Source organism: Octopus bimaculoides, chromosome 4, assembly GCF_046866305.1.
Source record: "Octopus bimaculoides isolate indiv1 chromosome 4, ASM4686630v1, whole genome shotgun sequence".
NCBI lineage: Eukaryota > Metazoa > Mollusca > Cephalopoda > Octopoda > Octopodidae > Octopus > Octopus bimaculoides.
This window is the reverse complement of record NC_142931.1, coordinates 103,176,777-103,198,456: the sequence shown is the minus strand read 5'-3', so window position 1 is coordinate 103,198,456 and position 21,680 is coordinate 103,176,777. Positions and strand designations below refer to the sequence as shown.

Here is a 21,680-nt window from a genome sequence, read left to right as displayed (position 1 = left end):
TTTACCATTCATGTGATAACTGTCCAGCATAAATGCAATAAATGCCTCAAGAAGGAACATTATGCTCTTTTAGTAGAAAGTGGGTTATACATCTTTAGATTGTATACCTGACTTTCTACTATAAAATTGAAGAAATTAACGAAACACTGAACTCCAGACTAAACAACTTAAACAACATTTATTTACTTGGTAAAACATACATATCTTTAGTTATACATCTTTAGAGGTGAGAATAACGAGCTGTCGAGTATAAGACCGAAAGATGTAGAGACAGCTTTAAACACACGTCCTTGCTCAATCGCTGGCCAGCGAGAAAGAGAATGAATTGAGTGGGAAACGCTTGCTTTATTAATTCTATGCATGCGTAAGACTACGCATGCGCAGGCGTTACTACACTCTCATATGCAAACCCAAGACCTTATCAAACTTATTGGTGACAGTGGTCACTTCTCACATACTAACCCAGTGAATGTATGACAGAGACTCATTGAAGCTGTGACTTTTGTGATTAGGAATGGACAAAGGTTAAGTGGTGTCTAGGATTCTGTCTAGGATTCTGCAGCACTGTTAGTTACCTCAGTAAAAAAAGCTGTGCAGGAACTGAAATTAAAAGCTCACCCATCAAGTAAAGACATCATTATGGCTCACAAAACCTAAAATATTAGTTCCAGGAGTTATGTTGTTGTGGACCTAACTGTTAGCCTTAATAACCAGTTACTTGTTGCTGCATGACTCTGTATTTTGAGGGAATTGTGAGCTGATATGTTACTTAGCCAAGCTTCCCTGCACCAACATCTGAGAGTAAAATTTGAATATGGAGAGGTCCTGTCTGACTTAACTGTAAATGCTACTGATTTCAGTACATTGGTCATAGTAAAAGTAAGAGAGTGATCCCTTTTCCAAACTTGTCTCCAACCTATAAACCAATTGCTCTCAAATCAAAGTGATTTAGTAAAGATGATGGAAAACTTCATTGCAACAGATATTTGCCATATGCTGTGATAGAGGCAAGCATGTCCTCATGACGAGTTCCAGTAGTTTAAGTGAAGAATCTTTGTACAGACACAAGAAGTAAATGTGTATAAATTACTCATAAACAGTCAACCAATATACAAAGTCGGATGCTTATCCTTTGCCTTAGATAGATGAGCTAATAAACAAACTAACAAAACAGAGACCCTTCTTTACCTTTGACATGAAAAATATCTGGTACTAGGTGTGGCTGAAGGAGTCTTGACAATATACAGCTTTTGAAGCCAATGGCTATCTGTATCAGTTGTGTAGGATTTCATTAGAACCTCAAATATGGTAGATGACTTCCAGCAAGCTATGGATGGGGTAGTGAGAGAAGAAAAGTTGTGTGGTGCCTTCCTTTATCTTAACAATATGACTATAACCAGGCACACATTGAAGGAGAATGATCAAAATATAAAGGAATTCATTTGGAACGAATGGAATCACACAATCAAAATCTTTATCTCGAAGATGTAAGTCTAAGAATTACACCTGCATTAACCTTATCTATGGGGTGAAATTGAAGATATGACGAAAATATTTAAACGTAATGGAGCAATATTAAAAAGATCTATTAATTTATGCATTTAAATTGAAATTAATCATTTATAAACATAGAATATCCACAGAATCTATTGGTAATAAAAATGGTGGTTGTGTTAATGTTAAAGAGAATGATGTGTGGAGGCGCAATGGCCCAGTGGTTAGGGCAGCGGACTCGCGGTCATAGGATCGCAGTTTCGATTCCCAGACCGGGCGTTGTTAGTGTATATTGAGCGAAAACACCTAAAGCTCCACAAGGCTTCGGCAGGGGATGGTGGCGAACCCTGCTGTACTCTTTCACCTCAACTTTCTCCCACTCTTACTTCCTGTTTCTGTTGTGCCTGTAATTCAAAGGGTCAGCCTTGCCACACTGTGTCACGCTGAATATCCTTGAGAACTACGTTAAAGGTACTTGTGTCTGTGGAGTGCTCAGCCACTTGCACGTTAATTTCACGAGCAGGCTGTTCCGTTGATCGGATCAACTGGAACCCTCGACGTCGTAAGCGACGGAGTGCCAACAACAACAACAACAAAGAGAATGATGTGAATGATGAAAACAATAAAATATTTGTGTACAATGAACAAGCTATTTTCATAAACCATTTTCTCATATATTAAATTAAATAATCAGATTGTGAAAAGAATATTCAAATTGTTTTTCTGAGTGAAATAATGGAATTATTTTCTCTTCTTTAGATGGCAGTCATGATCTTTAAGCGAGTTGTGTTTGAAACCCGTCGGAAAGTAAAAGGATTTATACGCTTGAAGAACAGGTTTAGTGAAAGGGATTTTGTGAATGTGAGTTAATTCTTTAAGTTACACATAAAAAAAAAAATCTCTAAAGCGAAGTACTCTAATATGAATTTTGGTACTTTGGGCAAGTGTCTTCTGCAATAGCTTCACACTGAAAAAAAGCCTTGTGAGTGGATTTGGTAGACAAAAGCTGAAAGAAGTCCATTACACACACAAACACAAACACAAACACAAACACATACACATACACACACACACACACACGATCAAAATAAGCAACAAGATATCAATATGAATATAACCAGGATATCGCCTTAGCACACTTACTTGATATCCTGTTGCTTATCTTGATTTTATTCACCTTACTTCAGGCTGTGTGGATAATACTGGGCTGACTTGGTGCTTCACTTCAGTACCTAATTCAACTAAATCTCAATTATTCCTGATATATATATATATATATATATATATATATATATATATGATATATGTATAAAATAACAAAGGTGGCTAGATGCAATATAAAACCAAAAAAGGAAGAATTCAATTGTCACTAATAGTGACTGAGGTTGCATTGTAGCACCTACATTGCTAGAAATAAGAGTCAAAGGTCCTTATAGCTACAAGCATAGAACAAGTTTATGTACTGACAGGGGAGTTAACTGCCCCATAGTGAGTGAGGGTACTAAATTTTCAAGCCAGTTTTGCTTGAAATTAAAGCTCAACTGTAGTATTATTCCATGTTATAGAAATAAATAGATAAATATAGTTAGGTCATGATATATAATATGTATATGTATGTGTGTGCTTGTATTTGTGTGTGTCCTTATCTTGTCTACATGTGATGGTTGTAAATGAGTATTATTGTCATACAAGTTAGATGGTTCACTTCCAGTCTTCTGTGGAAAAAAGATGTCTAGCTATGGGTAAATCTCTCACTTAGAAACAGATGAGGAAAATATATTTGACTGTAGCTGAGACAACTCTAGTTATCTTGACACAAAACATTGTTTATTAAGTGTCATCCAATCAGTGGACACAATTCTATCATGTGACATTGTTCACTCCCACGTCATTTATCATTTAAGTTTATGTCGATTCATCTGAGGAACACTTTAGTGTCTCTACCAGGTGAGTCATTGTAGATTTACTCAGTTTGCCTTAGCACATTTACTGTGGTACAGACAGTTCATTTTGCATCATGGACAATTACAGTTACAGTTCGCCATTTTGCACTTCAGTTTGGAATTGCTGCAATGTTTATAAAGTTATTATCTGAGCACAATATCAATATTCGTCTTATGTTATAACAGTAGCAAACTTGCCTCAACAAATTCCATCTGACCCATGCAAACTTGGAAAAGTGGATGTTAAATGATGATGACAACAATAACAGTGACGGTGATTTCCATCATTTTTATATTGAACATTTGAACTGGAATAAACATAAATAGTTTGTCAATTGAGTTTGAGTCATGAGGATGGCTGAATGAATGCAGTTTCTTCTGAAAATGTTGGAAGAGAAATGTTTCAAATGGTACTTTTCCCTCCCTCCATCGCCCTTCTGCCCAATATTGCTTACATATGGGACAATTGAAACCTCCAGTTCAAAATCCTATACATGTTATTGCTCGATGTATTTTCACATTTGCTGCATAAAAAAAAAATCATTCAAATCCAGAGATGTTTTTACTAAATATGAAGCTTTTATTACATAATTTAGGTGGGGTGGCATGTTATAGAAATAGATAAATAAAAAGGATCTGGTAAAAAATACACAAAACAATTGGAAAATACAAAATTCATGTTTTAAAATGTTAGTGTACAGCAAGTGATCATCAAGTTGGATCACATGCTATCATTAATGCAGTATTTATGTTGACCATTGAAGCCTATGAAATTTCCATGGGTTTTGCTAGTGATCATTGAGAACTTTAGTTGTCTGTTGCTGATAGAGATGATGGTGAATAGCATGCAGGATAGATAGGTAGAGTGAGAGAAAGAGAGATGAAAGAAGTTGTGACAAGAATTAGTTGAGGCAGTAACAGTGAAAGGTGGGAGAAAAAAGAAACAAACAAAATAAAACACCATTGGATTAGTAGAGAAATATAAGCATCAGTACAGGCATGGTTGTGTGGTAAGAAGCTTGCTTCCTAACCACATGGTTCTAGGTTCAGTCTCACTGCATGACACCTTGGGCAAGTGTCTTCTACTATAACTTTAGGCTGACCAAAGCCTTGTGAGTGATTTTGTAGATGGAAACTGAATGAAATCCATCATATATATATAAATCAGTGTGTGTGTGTGTGTCTTTGTGTCTATGTTTGTCCCCCACCACTGCTTGACAATTAATGTTGGTGTGTTTACATCCCTGTAATTTAGTGGTTCAGCAAAAGAGATCGATAGAATAAATACTAGGCTTTAAAAAAAAGTACTGGAGTCAATTCATTTAACTAAAAAATTCTTTAAGGCAGTACCCCAACATGACTGTAGTCTAATAACTGAAACCAGTAGAAGATAAAAGATACACACACACACACACACACACACACACACACACACACACATGTATATATATATATATATATATGAATCGAAGTGTACACTATCATATATCCATTATGGCTGATCAGTTTCACACTAGGGGTTCAATGGAGTATTAGGTAACAGTTAAATAATGTAACACTGCACTCTTCAGAGATAGTAGTTATAGAATTAAGTATAGTGACTGCTCTCTATTGTTGGAGGTGAATAAACACATCTGTTTAATAAATTACAGAAACAAGAATGCATGTAATTTTTTTACTTACAGATATATGTATGTGTGTGAACATGTGTGTGTATGTGTGTGTGTGTGGACTTGCCACAAGCAATATATATATATATATATATATATATATATATATGTGTGTGTCAATGTCAAACAATTAGAATGATTGCTCAACACTGCAATCATTTCTTTATTTGTGTATAAAGGGTACCATTGTTTTCATTGGTTTTCTTTCATGAAACCAAGGGTAACCTTAATACACACACATACACATACATATGTATACATACATATATATATAAATATATATATGTGTACATATGTAAATGAACAAGAAAGAAAACTGGAACAATCAAGGTCAAACCTTGGATATATCACCGGTAGAGTACCACTTTTTAGCATGTGAGTACTGAAGGCAGTGCAGCCAACTTAAAGAAAGTTTTGGTGAAAGTGCAGATAATATTTAACTTCCCCCAATATATATATGTGTATGTTTATATATATATAAATATGTGTGTATGTTTATATATATAACTATATATATATATATATATATATATATATATATATATATGAGAGCATTGTAGTTTGCTTGAAGCATTGTATTACCAAAGAAGGGACAAAATAGAGAAAATAGAAAGCTTCTGACAATGTGGAAAGTTTCACAAAACCTTTATATTTCAGGCACAAAGACCCTTCTTTGGAAGAAAAATAGTCTGGGAAATATCTAGTTATACAGGTTCCATTGACAAGTTCCGTTAATCTGTTGAAATCCCCTAGCGTTATGTCACAGCAGTCACTCTCCACCTATGTTTGGAGATTGACTGCTACTGCTACATAACATGAAGGGATTTGAATGAATTAATGGAACCTATATAACTGGACATTTCCCAGACTGTTTTTTCTCCAGAAGTTTGGCTTTTGCATCTGAAATATAAAGGTCTTGTGAAACTTTCTGCACTGTCAGAAGCTTTCTATTTTCTCACCTTTTTCCCTTCTGTATATGCACATGTGCGTGCACAGACACACACACGTGTGCACACACACACACCCCATGGACTTCTATCAGTTTTCGTGTGCCAAATCAGCTCAGAAGGCTTTGATTGGTCATGGCCTATAACAGAAGATATTTGCTCAAGGTATCATGCAGTGGAACTGAAACCTAGACTATGTTGTTGGAAAGCAAGCTTCTTAAACACTCAGCTACACCTATGTGATTAAAAATATATAGATATTTTGATTTAAATATGAATAGGTAAATGTGTTTATTTGTATTTTACCTGTTAATCAGATAGATACATTCTATATTTTCTTGGGGTAATATCAGCATGGAAAAAGTGGAATCTTAAAATGTAGCTTTGCACATATATACTATCAATCCATTATGTACTATATTCAGGACTGGCACTAGGTGATGCTTGGCTCAATTAGAAAATTATCAGTGGGGCCATCTCCTCTACAAAAGATGAAGATTGATGTTTCATGCTTCATGTAGTTTGCCAATCCCAGCCAAAAAGCATTAAGGGCTTGAGGCTCCACCATTAGCCACAATAATATACTAAAAAATCATCATAGCATCCTCTGCTTGAGCATGTGCACAGGGTCCTCTCTTGGTGCGGGGTCCAGTTTGAACAAATCTGTCCAATTGGCTTAAAACCAACCCTGGATATATTTCCGTTATGAGAAACAGGAAAAAAAAAAAAAAGAAAAAAAAAAAACATAACTCAGTAACTAAGAATTTCTTTTCAGTTGTCTTGGCCAAGAACTAATACAGAAAAGTTATTAGTTGAGTTGTTTGATAGTGAATCAGCACAATTCTTAGCTATCGTGGAAAGTCTGAGTGACAGTCACATACGTATCATAACACCGGGCGGTGTTTTCCAAGGAGAGATGGAGTTAAACGATGTAAGTTTAGAACTGTTTGCTGCTGCCAAAGAAATAGTCTCAGGTTAGTGAAATCCAAGTTTTGTAATTCTTTGGTTTTAATGTATGAGTGTAGTGGAGCGTTTAGCACATGAGTCACTTCTTCCTAAATAAAATGATTAAAAAAAAAAAGATACAAAATAGTTTGATACTTAGTTTGTTTTTTTTTCACTACTTTCGCAGATTCTTATGACTCTGTGACTCTGTCATCATCCAATTCCATTATTATGAATTTGAATTGGGAGCCTGAGTCATAGTGGATCTTTCATTAGGTGATTATACAACCATGGACACCAATTCTAAAAATGCATTGAAGTTACTCTCTTGATAGAACCTGGTGATCCTGACTGTTGATCTTCTAGGATTCCGCCGCTCAGCATCAATGCAAGAAGCACTTTTAGCTCAGCTGAGCTCTTCACAATCTGCCATCCTTTAGTCTCATGACTTTGCAGTATCCCTGGCAGGATGGCTGAATGGGTGCTATGCCTTGTCAAATGGCAGCCCATAACTATGCAGAGCACAGTCATCACTCTGTGAGGTATTTTCAAGATACCAGTATACCCGTGATACCAAGTTAATTCTATGCAAATATGTGATTTACTTAAAATATCTATATCCAGCCCAGTTGTAAGCTTGAAGATTTTTGTTGGTGTTACGACAAAGTATAAATAAATTGTTTTTATCCAGATGCTTTAGTGCTAAAAACCTGTTTTTAAGTCATATTCAAATCATATGTTATAGTGTTGAATAAGTAGAAAGCTGAGACAAAACTGATTTGAAAGGAAGTGTCATTAAATGAAATTAGTATATAGCATCAAAGAAAGAAAGAAAGAAATATTATTATTAAGGCCTTGAGGTCAGTGGATTAATAAATTGGTATGGTGTCAGGCAAAATGCTTTGCAGTGTTCAGTTGTGTACTTTTACTTTGCTGGTCTTTCTTCTTTCATAGTATTTGAACTCAGAAACACGATTTAATACGGCATGATATTTAGTCCTGTATTCTACAATTTTTGTGACTCCATTCCTCTTAAGGAAACATATTTGTATTGTATTGAAATATGCTATGAATGAATAATATTATAACTGAGTTAAATGAAAGAGAAAATATCATGCCAAGTAAGGATAAGACTTGGTGTAGAGCCATGTCCTCTTCGTTTTGAAAGAATAATGTAAATATCTCTGACGACAAAGAAAGCATTTTCTTTTAAGTAATCAATTAAAATTGATGGTGCAGTATGTTTATTGCTAATTGATATTCTTTTGCCTTTTTCAGGAAATATAGCAGCTAACCGCTCAAGAAAAGATTCTTATAGCAATATTTTCACTAATGTTATCCAGACTGAAGATAATTCTCTTTTAGAATTAGCAATAATTGGTATTCATATATCTTTCTATTTCATTTCTCCCTAATGTCACTTTAATATCTTATAAATATACCTCACTCTCATGTAATTCATTTTGATTGCTTCTGTTTTTGTCCAAAATTATTTATTCAATGAACAAATAAACCTTTTTACTACTGGCACAAGGCCCAAAAAGCAATATGTGTACTCAAATGCATAATTATTATCATCATTTTATTTTTTTGTATTGAACTCTACATTTGTTAACTGACCTGTTCACATCAACAATAACCAAAAATCTCACATAAGAATAATTCTATCATGTTCAGTGCTGGTTTTTACTCTATATTTCTACCATCCTTTTCCTATGTTATAATTGTTAAATTTATCTATATTTAGTGTTTTTGTTTTATGTTCTTTGGAGGAGAAAACAAAGTACCTATCAAATCAGTATTTCATCTTACTGTCCTGGCATTTTGTTATGAGCAATGGGAATTCTTCGTTAACTTTGCAGATGCTTTGCAGGTATTATCTGTTCATTAGTGTTAATTTTTGATGAAACTTATAAATAAATTGTTTGATGTTGAAATAAATTTATTCAAGAAATGTTATTCCTTCTGAAGTAGAATTCAGTTTGAGAAAATATCATTAATTATTTAAATATATTGATAATTATTTTAAGCTCCAAAAGCTTGGAAAATGTTAGTTATAATATTATACAAATCAATAGGCATGACTTGTACATATCAGTTTTAACTTCTTAAAAGAAAAAGTATATTCAATATAATTCTAATGTCAGTTATTTACAGAAAAAGAAATTTATTCTTACATTTTGTTATAATTTCATTTAATAAGCAGATTGTTAAATGATAAAGTATTTCTTTTATTCTTTAGTTTTTAACATATGTTTCAAAATAGAAAAAAATCTAACTTTATTGACAAAACACAAACATGATCTAGTCATGAATAGTGTTTACACATTTAAAACAGAGCTGCTACATCCCAACCATGCCCCTCACAAATTCCATTTAGATCCCCAAAGTATTCAAAATGATAAACCAGTCTATTCTTTTCAAATAACAGCTTGTCATGAAATGATATTTTACTCTTTCTGTCTATAATCTCTTGTTAAAACAACATTTGTTATACAGCTTAACTTGTTCCATTGGTTCCCTGTATTATTATTGTCTATTTGACACTGCATTTACTAAGCATTTAGTTCCATTATTCTCCTTTAGAACTGCATCAGTTTGAAATTTCATTTCCAACCTATTATTTTTTTCTATTAGCTATTAACTTGGAATAACTTCAAGCTGAATGTCAACATCTGATTAATTAAACCTAAGTTATCCCTGCCCTTGTGGTATTTAGTTACATCTCCCTACTTTCTGAGTTCAAATACAATAAATATCAACATTACTTTTTCACCTTTTGAGATCCATACAATAAGTACCATTCAAGTACAATTTAAATTAACTGAGTCCTTTCTTTCAAAATATGCGACTTTGAGCCTGCATAAAAAAGGGGTATGGCATCAATAATTTCAGTCCATCAGTTTTGCTGAATGCAAAGTTTAAAATTTTGGCTAAGTTCTTTGGAAATAGGAAGTGTCATTAGACATGCACAGATCTGTGTAGTTCCCAGTAGATCTATCTTTAATAATCTTTACCTCATGCAATACATCACAGGGTAAGTAACAAATCTGGTTTTGGGTGGGTCTGATCAGTTTATATCAATCAAAAATGTGCAAGTCAGCCTCACTAGCTAATAGCTCTCTTTAATACAGCCAGTTTCAGTCTAAGTTTCAGAGTCTGGATTATTGCCATTTACAGCAATATCTACTTGACGGTTAGAATAAATGACCACATAGGTTCTCCTGTCTTCACTTCTGGACATTTTGACTCTTATGCTACTACTGCAGAAAATGGAAATGTTGAAGGGCTTCCACTCAAGTTGGGATGTGGAAGAGATGTGTTGGCATTTGTGGGTATCATCATTGTGATGTTGGACATCATGGAATCTGAGGTAGTTGGCACTCTACTGAAAGAATATGAGATGACATGAGGAACATACTTCGACCAGGACAAGTTGAAAGGCTTACAACCTGGACAGGGAACTCCATACTAGTCAGGATATGTTGCTGAGAAAATCCTACTATTTAAAATGATGCTATTATTTAAGCAGAATACATAAGCAGTTGACTCATTTGCAAAAACAATACATCTCATTTTAGATTTAACTTGTTAATGTTGATAATTTTTTTAGTTTCATAGAAATAGTTTCAGTTAAATTTTTTAGCAAATTTGCTGTAATTTCTGCTTCGTTTTTATTTTGTTTACATTCATTCTTTCTTGTAAAACCATTGTTGTACTAGGTATATTTTATAATTTTTTGTGTGTATAAAATTTGTTTTTTCTCTACAGAGAATTAAAGATGAAAGATATGCTTGGGATGTTAAAATCATGCAGCTTCTTATTGTAATGGAGAAATTGCTACATGGGCGAAGATTACGAAAAGGACAAACATCTGTTCTCATAATTCCTGAGACTGATAATGAGGATGATTTTGAGGCTGATAGCTCTGAAATTGTTCATCCCACACTGTCAGGTTATTTAAAATTTCATCTATCTTAAGACAACTAAATACACTATCTGCAACTTTTTTTTTTTTCAACTTTTCATTGTAAATAGAAAACTAATTTGTTAATTTCTGCCTACCAAGTCCACTCACAAAGCTTTGGTCAGCCCAGGGCTATAATAGAAGACATTTTCCCAAGATGCTACACAGTGGGAATGAACTCAGGACCATATGGTTGAGAAACAAGCTTCTCAACCACACAGCCATTCCTATTCACATTTTTTGTGGAGGGAAACTAGTATTTACCAGTTTGAGAACCTAACTTTATAATCAATTTATTAAAAACCAATGTTTCAATTTGTTTTTGATTACACTGCATAACAAAATTAAAATTTTCTTTGTCTAGATATCAAAGAAAACTTTGCTTTTGTGATCTGGACATCAATGTTTTGAAACTGATTTATTTTCCATTACATTTCAGACTGATTCAGTACTGAGTAGCTGAAGTAGAAATATCATTATAGCAAATATTCTGCTCAATACCACAGATTAGCTTGTCAGTTGCTTGACCTTAACCACTTGAGCATGTCCCTTAGAGATTGACAATATGTGCATCTCTGATGATGAACAGGAGTAGTGGGAGAGCATCACAGCCATGTATTGAGAGGGATTCTTTGGGGAAATTAATAAATGTAACAAAAGTTTGAAAGAAATATTAGCCATTTTTTGTACTATCTATGGGTAAACAAATAGGAAATAACAGTTGTTACCCTAGGACAAAAATCATGTTATATAGTGTTATTCAATGTTTTGTTCGTATTTATCTGTTTAGAAAAGGAAATGAGGTAAACTTAAGCAGTTCATTCTGATCTGGAAGTAAAAGGTGGTACGGTTTAATAAGATGGGGAAAGTTGATATTAAATTTTGAAATTTTAAAATGTGCTTAATAATAAGAATGTGTGATCATTTAGTATTCAGGTGTGGTTGTGTAGTAAGAAGCTTGTTTCCCAGATACATGGTTCCAGGTTCAGTCCCACTGCATGATACCTTGGGCAAGTGTCTTCTACTATTATCTCAGGCCAATCAAAGCCCTGTGAGTGGATTTGGTAGATGGAAACTGAAACAAGCCCATCAAATATGTGTGTGTGTTTGTCCCCCACTACCTCCCGACAACCAGTGTTGATGTCTTTACATCTCTGTGATTGAGCAGTTCAGCAAAAAGAATAAGTACTTGGCTTAAAAAAAAAAATAAGTACTGGGGTTGATTCATTTGACTAAAAATTCTTCAAAGTAGTGCCCCAGCATGGCCACACTTTAATGACTGAAACAAGTAAAAGTAAAAAGATAAAACAAGAAGATTTAAACAAAAAAACAACCATTTTATGGACGTTTTTTTTTCTTTATGTCTGCCTAAGAATATAGCAATTATAGCAATTGTGTTAATGAAAATTTAGTTTCTTTAAGCTTCTTAATCTGATTTATTGTTTTTTTGAGTTCTATGCTGTTAAAAATATGAAACAAATCCATTAATAATTAAAATTTCTTCTGTAAATATGAATTGTAATAGCATAACTTTATATTTTAATTTGTAACTGCTAAATTCATTAACTGGACTTGATCCCAAATTTGGATATTTCAGAATTTAATATGATAGTTTAATATTCATAAACTATCATGGAATTTTTAACAAACATATGTATGTAAACAGATAAGCTACAAATTTATGTTATAATCATTGTATATTTCCAGGATATACAGTTGTAGCTGACGACTTACTCATCTTGTCTCAAGTTCTGAAGTCTGTTTTAACAAGCAATTTTTGTGTAAGTTGTTGTTGTTATTGTCCTAGTGACTTGTCATTGTAATCTGCATGTAAGTCTTGTCATTGTTTTGTTTATAGATTTAAGGAAAACACTTTGTTGATATTATTGCAACATTTTGTTAATCCAATCAACTTTCTTGAGATATTTTTGGCCCTTCAGATGTATTATGTTGTTTTTTTAGAAAAGACATACAAATGTGATGTTCAACAAGGAGGATGGTGATGGTTGTTGGAACAGCAGCTATGGACAGGATTTCTTACACTTTCTTCTTCTTACCACTGCTGTAAACACAACGGTAATGGTAACACCAACATTGAGAAAAGTCAAGAAGCATAAGAAAACAGTCGTAGGAGCAACACAATCTCACTGCCACCACTTTGACTAACTCTGTTGTAATTAGTAACTGCAACAACTATGACTACAATCGCGACAAACAAAGCAGAGAACCAAACATTGAGAAAATACCACCATCAATACTGATATCATTAGCACCAGCACCATGACTTGTAAACTAATTGTTAATGATTTCTCAAACACAGCACCTAATAACTTTATTATCATTATATCTGAATGATGTAAAGAAGTTGCTAAGTAAGACCAGCATGTCCTTAAACATGCTAGATTAAGTCCCGGAGGAGACCTGTAAGAGCAGTATGCTATATAGTTATGTAGAAACTTGTCTGAAACCAATCTGGAGGATCATAAACTACATTGTTCAAGGGAAAGGGTTTGGCATGGTTCAGATGAAATGTTTGACCTTAATGGATGCCAAGAACCACTTAACATTCCTAAAGAGTGATGCTCCAGTCCTCAAATTGACCTAGCTTGGCCTGAGATTGGTGAAAATAAAGGTGACAGTTGTCTTGCTAGAAACAGAAGAAAAGACACCCAAGTTAGAAATTCATAGGTTGCATAATGAAAACTGGTTGGGTACAGGAATGATCTGAGAATCCAAACGGATGAAGGAAGCATGGAAACTCCCCCTGGCCTGATCAACATGCTGACTGGATGTAACTGTTTTTAGTGGTTGGAAGCAGAAGGCTTAGTTGGCACTAGTGTGGTTGGCACTTGTGATAAGAAAAGGCATTGCAACTCATGTTTCAAATGGTGATAATGGCTTCAATGTGAAACATAAAGGTTGCATTGCCAGAGTTAATGTTCATGCTTTAAGTCATGAAAGGACAAAAGCCATTTGATGGGCCCAGGTGGTAGAGATGCAGCATGATAAGAAAGCCATAAGAAGGCAATGAGCTGGCAGATAGCATGCCGGGTGAAATGCTTAGTGGTATTTTGTCTGTTTTACATTCTGAGTTGAAATTCCGCCGAGGTCAACTTTGCCTTTCATCCTTTCGGAGTCGATAAATTAAGTATCAGTTACGCACTGGGTCAATATAATCAACTTAATCCCTTTGTCTGTCCTTTTTTTGTCCCCTCTATGTTTAGCCCATTGTGGGCAATAAAGAAATAAGAAACGTTAGCACGCTGGGCGAAATGCTTAATGGTATTTTGTCTGCCGTTACGTTCTGAGTTCAAATTCCGATGAGGTTGACTTTGCCTTTCATCCTTTCGGGGTCGATAAATTAAGTACCAGTTATGCACTGGGGTCGATATAATTGACTTAATCCCTTTGTCTGTCCTTGTTTGTCCACTCTGTGTTTAGCCCCTTGTGGGCAATAAAGAAATAAGAAAGCCATAATTTAGTCTTTGACAGACCAATGTACAGTTTTCTAGTGTCACTTTGCTCAACTGTTTGGGGTAAGAAATGGAATGTAGACAGAGGTGGATTTAGTACCTACCTTGGAAGCCTGTCATGGTATATGGCAGAAAATACACAGTGCTGTGAGAAGCTGGGATATGATAAACGGCTGCATGAGGTGCAATCACTTGGTTTGGATGGCCTGGCCTACAAGCTATACACATACATGTCAGAGTTGTTCATTGACATCTTGACACATATCTACTGCAACTGATAGCAGAATGGGAGAATTCTCAGTTTTGTAAGTTTGAAAGTGGTGGTATTGCTGAAGAAGAATGCATGTGATAGGGATGTAATTAATGATTTCCAGCCTATAACTCTGGTAAGTGCAGAGTTTAAGAATTTTGGCTAAGATGCTAGCAAAGAGGTTGGCATTTGCCATTAAAAGTGTGGATGGAAAGACACAGACATGCACATTTGCAACCAGATCTATCCTCCAAAACTTCCACTTCATGATACGTTGTAGAGAAAGTAGGTAGTAAACCTGTTTTTGGTGAAACTCTCATCAACTTGGATCAACTGAAAGGCTAGAGAGTCAACCATAATTACCTGATGGCTATCCTCAAAGCTGCCAGTTTTGGTTTCGTCTTTAGAGGCTGGATCACTTCAGTGCACAATGGAATTTGTTCAGTGGTCAGAGTAATAAGCCACTTTTTTTAATCATTTCAGATTCTGCACTCAGTTTGTCAAGGATATCCTCTCTAATCTCTTCTCTATGTATTGATTCTTAATTCACTACTGCAGAAATTGGAGTTGTTATGGGGAATTTCATTCAAACTGGAATAAAAAACGGCTGTATGCAAACAATGTCACAATGTCACCATAATAGTGTCTGTCACTGTGAAAACTGAGGTGGTTGGCACCATTCTAGAGGAATATGAGACTTGGGTAGGAGCAAAAATAACAAGGACAATTTAATGGATTTGTTAGCTTGATACATGGAAAAACAAATCTAGGCCATCAGACAACATCACTGAGCGCTAGATAGAGGGTTCTGATAAGTTGCTTGGGGACTGGTTCAGTGAAAGACAGCTTCTGAGAAGAAGCTGTCTTTGAAAAGATGGGTAGACTTGGTGAAAGCTTACGTTGCTTCCATTATATATTGGTTTCAAATTTTGGCACAAGGCCAGCAATTTCAGGGAGGGGCAAGTTGATGTAATCTTTCCCAGTACTCTACTGGTACTTATTTTATTGATCCTGAAAGGGTGAAAGGCTGCCAGGGTCGACTTTGACCCTGGCAGCATTTGAACTCAGAATGTAAAGATGGAAAAATGTCACTAAGCATTTTGCTCAGCATGCTAACGATTCTGCCAGCTTGCTGCCCTTCCTCCATTATATATTATTATCTGCATTTTGTGCCTTAGCTTAGTTCTTGCCTGACAAGCTTGGAGCATCTGCTCTTATGCTTCATGTTGAAATGATGTGTTCCACTCATCAGGTGATTCGTTTGCTCTCAACATCCTCTGTGATGAGAGCTTGGTATGCCATGGCTGATGCAGGCATGCACTGAGACTGTTACATTTACAGAGATTACTAGATGGTCCACAGGTATGGTCATGCTTTGTCAGGCACATCTTTGCACCAGCCATCATCTTGACAGAGTTGCAGTCCGAAGTCAAACAATGACCAATACCAGGCATCTGGTATCTAGAATGTTCTAGGGTACTCACAGCTCTTTACCAATCAGGTAATGCAGTCAGCATTCTATCAAGTATTAGTATTGGGTAAAAGTAGCAACATTCTCAAGAAAGCTCCAGGTGTTTATGAGAATCAATGGGCTGGTCTGTTCTGGACAACATCCAATCTGGGAATTATGGATAACTTCCAGGAATCTCTGACTTGACTGTGTTGCTAGTTAGTGGGTGCTGCTGGCTCAAGACAATCTCTACAAAGCAGGAAATACCATCAGCTGGGTTTGTCCATGATGCATATAGAGCAGCAAAATTGTTTTGTAGACACTCATTCTGTGTCAGTATCATTGGCTTGTGGAGTTTTGTTCTGCAGCTGTTGTTATGAATAGGACAAATTTGACTATCAAGCAAGTCCCTCATGAAAATCATCCTGTCATCTTCCTTTGTTCCAGAAGGACAAGTAGTTTTCTTATGGTGAAAAATATTGTGAGATCGATGAGGCTGAAAAGACTGTAGACAATCATTTTCATGTCAGAGATTGGGCTTGTGCAAAGGCTGTGCATGATTGCAAGAAGACAAAATGTTCAGTAATGAACATTAAAATAGTCAATGTCTGATAGAATTAAGTAACATTATTATCATTGTGTATTGTGAGGGCACATGGCTTAGTAGTTAGAATGTTGCACTCATGATCGTGAGATTGTAGGTTCGATTCCCAGACTAGGTAGTGCACTGTTTTCTTGAGCAAAACACTTCATTTCATGTAACTTTGTGATTGCTTTGTCAATTCACATGAGGTACATCATGCACCTGCACAGGTAATGTTGATTCATTGGAGAGAGTGAACTAACTGTACAGCACAAACATTTGATCACTATAAACAAATCATCTGTGCAGGTTGGCAGATTGTTTAGCAAGTAATTGTACCACCCTCATCAGTTGTCTATGAAAGGAGAGTCTATGTATAAACACCATTACTCTTCATTTTTTTTTGTTTTGCTTTTTCCACAATATAATATATTATACTAAAGACAGAGATTATCTCATAGTCAATCATTTTAATGTGTTATATGTTGTTTCTATTTTGAAGCTTTTTTTTTTGTTTCATTTTTATCAGCCAACACAAGTTGACCTCACTGTAGTTCTTGAAGTTGTTTATTATCTGTGGAACCAAACCAAAGCAGTACTACGTCGGTACCAAATCGGATTTGAGGATAATTCAAAGTACTTCCAAAAGAGCGAAAATATAGCAACGGTTTGACTTATTATAATCTCTTTTGGTTTACATGATTTCTTACGAGTGACTCTATTAGTAATTCTAAATGGCAGGAATCATAGTTTTCTTAGAATTATTCTACTAAAGAAAAGATTGGATTTTAGTGAACATCAGACATTTTAATAAATATAATTGTGTGGTTAAGAAGTTCACTTCTAAACTATGTTGTTTTTGGTTCAATACCACTGTACAGTACCTTGGGTAAGTATTTTCTACTATAACCCTGGGCCAACCAAACCCTGCTGAGTGCATTTGATAGATGGAAACTCAAACAAACCCATCATGTGTGTGTGAGTATAAATATATATATATATATATATATATATTTGAAGATAAGCAACAAAAATTCAATAGGTTATAGCAGTACGTACGTTTCATACAAGCTCCATTTATTCATGTAGTGAGAACACCACATAGAATTTACAATGAAAATGTACTCCTCAGCTGCATAATGGAATTTCATTTTAGAAAGTCATTTTGAAGATGTTTGCAAAAAACAAGAGTAAGAGAAGAAAACATACCATCTCGACTATGCTGTTGTTTAACATACTAGTGAATCAAACAAGAATTTAAAATCTAATAGGAGGGATAGTAGTAATTTTAAATTTAGAGGAAGATAGATTAAGTAGCAGGTTAAGGGTAAATCAAGCATGAGGGAGGAAAAAAAAAAAAAAAAAAGGAAATGGAAGGACAATACCCTAAGGAGTGGTAAGAATTTGGAAAAAAATTTAAGGTAAGGCAATTAAGGTCAAGGTATTAAAGAAATATATCTATTCTACAGTATAATTAGAATAATACAATGAAACACTAAATTACTAAGTTTAAAACTATAGGGAACAATAATAATTAGAACAAGATAAACATATCTAGTTAAAATAAGATATACATTAATGTGGGGTAGTATTATTTATGAGTAAAAACCATAATATTAATGGCCAAAACCTGAACAGAAAGAAAGGGGGGAAGAAGGAAGAGGAAAAAAGGGAGAGGAATAAAGTTAGAAAAACAGGACTAAATTAAGAGAATTAAAGCTAAGGTTTTCGAAAAAGTAATAGGTAGAAGGGACTCAGAATTACCTAGAGAAAATGTAGGAATACTATCAGTGGGTTGGGAAAGGTTAAAATGTATTCTAAGTTTATATTAAAAGTTATAACTCAAATAAAATAGTTATTAGTCAGGGAAATGAGAGAAACTAAATTAAAAATTAGCAAGATTTACTTTTTAAAAAATATTTACTTTTTAAAATATTTAAAGGTGCGGGAGTAACAATGCACACATAGAACCCTTAAGTCAGATCTATTGTTAATTAGATTAGGATTATCCTTAAGTTTAAAAATTTCGTAAATTTCCATAGAGCACAATCCACAGCCATATCTACTATTTCTATAAGGTTGTGCTCTCCTGACGATTTCCCATTTAAGATTAAAATCAATACCATTTTCCTTCAATTCCCAAATTTTATTAGATAATGATGTGCTATTGGCTTTATGTTTAAGTCTAAATGAAGAAAAATGATTATATAATCGTTGTTTAAGGTTGATTGTGCAACCAACATAAATGAAATTATTAGTTGGAGTAGTTACTGTACATTTATAGACTACATTACGGGTTAAACAATGGCCAGATATCAGACAGTGGGCTTTAATTCTACAATTGCAATTAAGAGGCTTATCAGCTATATATATATTGCTATGTTGATTATTGATACAAGTATCTAAATTGGTTATATCAATATTGCTGGTTGTATTACTGGATATGCAATTGATATTGTTTGAGCTAGGAAGATTTATCTCATCAACTATGTTAGCAGTTGAAGTATTAATATGTTCATTAACATGTGCATGATTATTGGTTGCGTTGGTGTTATTAATTGTTTGGTAGTTATTTGTGTTGTTATCAATAATAAGACAATTTTTATTTTCAAGGGTCCTAGCTAGTTCAATGTTCTTTCTATTTAACTTATTGATAATAGATCCTATATTGGGGAGAGTAGAGTATGAGATACGGATTGTGTGTTGAGAGAAGATTTTAGAATATCTATGGTTAGGGTCGAAATTTTTTTGTAAGATATCCATAAATTTCTTTTCGATGTTCGTAGATACTGCATAGTTGTAAGGGATGTTAAGCCATATAGAATTTTTTCTTCTAAATTTGTAATATGAAAGGGGTTTGTGGTTATCATAAGTGTTTGGGGTTATATTATTGTTTCTATTATCATTAGTAGTTTTCTTATTGGGATCTATTTTGTTATGTAAAGTAATTTTCCTATTTTTATGGCCATTATTATAATTTCTTAAGCTAGGTATCTTGTTGGTGTTAATATGGTTGTGTAATAATGATTTTATTACCTATAACTTACACGTTTTTAATATATTTTTCAGTGGCTGCCTATTCTGGATGTGATTTTCTCAGTGATGTGTTGGTGTCATGTCTCCTCCCATAATTTTACAGTTTTTAGTGAAGTTACACTTCGCCTGGCTTTACTTTTAGAAGTTTGCGCCAATTTAACACAAGGAAAGAAATCATGGAGTAATGACTGTCTTCTTTAAATAAACTTAAAATATTATGAAAAACTTTTCTTTCTAAATGAGCACATTTATTTAATAGCTATTTTGATATAATATAAGTAGATTTGCTTGAGAACATATATAGAATTTGACATTTTGTTCTTTAAAAATATACTTTGTCCTAGTCTAGTATTTTAATAAGTGAATGAATCTGTAATATCCTTAACTTAGGTTGGTAAGATATATATATCAGCGACAGAGGCAGCATTAAAACTGAGCGGTAATATCTATCCCCACTTAAACATGCACGTTATCCCCACTTAAGCATGAGAAACTCTCACATTGGCTTTTTGCACTAAAAGCTACTATCAGAATTTCTCTCACTGTATCTACTGCAGTAAAGTTTGTTCTTATTTCTTTATTGCCCACAAGGGGCTAAACATAGAGGGGACAAACAAGGACAGATGAAGGGATTAAGTCAATTACATCGACCCCAGTGTGTAACCTCGGCGGAATTTGAACTGAGAACGTAACAGCAGACGAAATACCGCTAAGCATTTCTCCCGGCATGCTAACGTTTCTGCCAGCTCACCACCTTAAAGTTTGTTCTGACAGAACATCCATATTTAAGTGGGGATAAATCTTAACTCTGGTGTGAAATCACGGTAACTTAATAAAATAAAAACATTTCAATAGACATTTAAGTCGAGCATTTCAAATGTGAATCTGATGGCAAAATGAACTGTAAATTTTTAAGTTACTTTTTAGAAGTATAAAATATTATCTGTGTTCCTATGTTTCTCTATGTGTCTCTCTGTGAATATGCAATAAGTTCAAACATATTTTCAGGATCTGTATAATGAGTAAAATAACTACCAGATTCCTACTGGGACCAATTTAATTTACTTGACTGACTCACTATTAAATTTGTAAATTGTTGTAATTAATTTCGTTCATCTCATCAATTCAGTCTTCGAGTACCATCACTGTTAACTTTACATTTCCTTCCTCAATTTTCCATAAATTATATTCTATCATACACTGGATAATTCATACTTATCAACCACATGGTTCCGGGTTCAGTCCCACTGCGTAGCACCTTGGGCAAGTGTCTTCTACTATAGCCTTGGGCCGACCAAAGCCTTGTGAGTGGATTAGGTAGACGGAAACTGAAAGAAGCCCATCGTATATATGTATATGTATGTGTGTATGTGTTTGTGTGTCTGTGTTTGTCCCCCCAAGATCGCTTGACAACTGATGCTGGTGTGTTTACGTCCCCATAACTTAGCGGTTCGACAAAAGAGACTGATAGAATAAGTACTAGGCTTCCAAAGAATAAGTCCTGGGGTCGATTTGCTCGACTAAAAGGCAGTGCTCCAGCATGGCCACAGTCAAAAGACTGAAACAAGTAAAAGAATAATGTACTGGTTCATTTATCATTTATACAAAATCTGGTTTCCAATTTGCCATCAATTATTAAAATGTATAGAAGTTATGTAGCACATGTTTCAGTTATAATAGTAATGCTGACTGAAAAATGTCTAAAGACAATGTTATCTACTTTATATATATAAAAATAGGAAAATACCAGTACACAGTAAAATATATTACAGTTATACATATATACATATATATTAGGAGTAAATAAGGCGATGAGTTGGCAGAATTGTTAGCAAGCTGGGCAGAATGCTTAGTGGCATTTCATCTGTTGTTATGTTCTGAGCTCAAATTATGCTAAGGTCGACTTTGCCTTTCATCCTTTT

The 21,680-nt window shown here is 34.4% G+C and overlaps 1 protein-coding gene across 6 annotated transcripts in view; it reads left to right on the top strand.

Annotated features, from left to right (window-relative positions):
* The window catches only part of LOC106878790 (cilia- and flagella-associated protein 54), a 187,027-nt gene that overhangs the window by 23,905 nt on the left and 141,442 nt on the right, over nt 1-21,680 (top strand). For all 6 annotated transcript variants that reach the window (XM_089351125.1, XM_089351124.1, XM_089351123.1 and 3 more), the window contains exons 7-14: nt 2,254-2,355; nt 6,830-7,028; nt 8,278-8,379; nt 8,772-8,872; nt 10,771-10,954; nt 12,674-12,747; nt 17,252-17,389; nt 19,792-19,939. In XM_089351125.1, the coding sequence (XP_089207251.1) occupies nt 2,254-2,355; nt 6,830-7,028; nt 8,278-8,379; nt 8,772-8,872; nt 10,771-10,954; nt 12,674-12,747; nt 17,252-17,389; nt 19,792-19,939 (1,048 nt within the window). The remainder of the gene's footprint in view (nt 1-2,253; nt 2,356-6,829; nt 7,029-8,277; nt 8,380-8,771; nt 8,873-10,770; nt 10,955-12,673; nt 12,748-17,251; nt 17,390-19,791; nt 19,940-21,680) is intronic.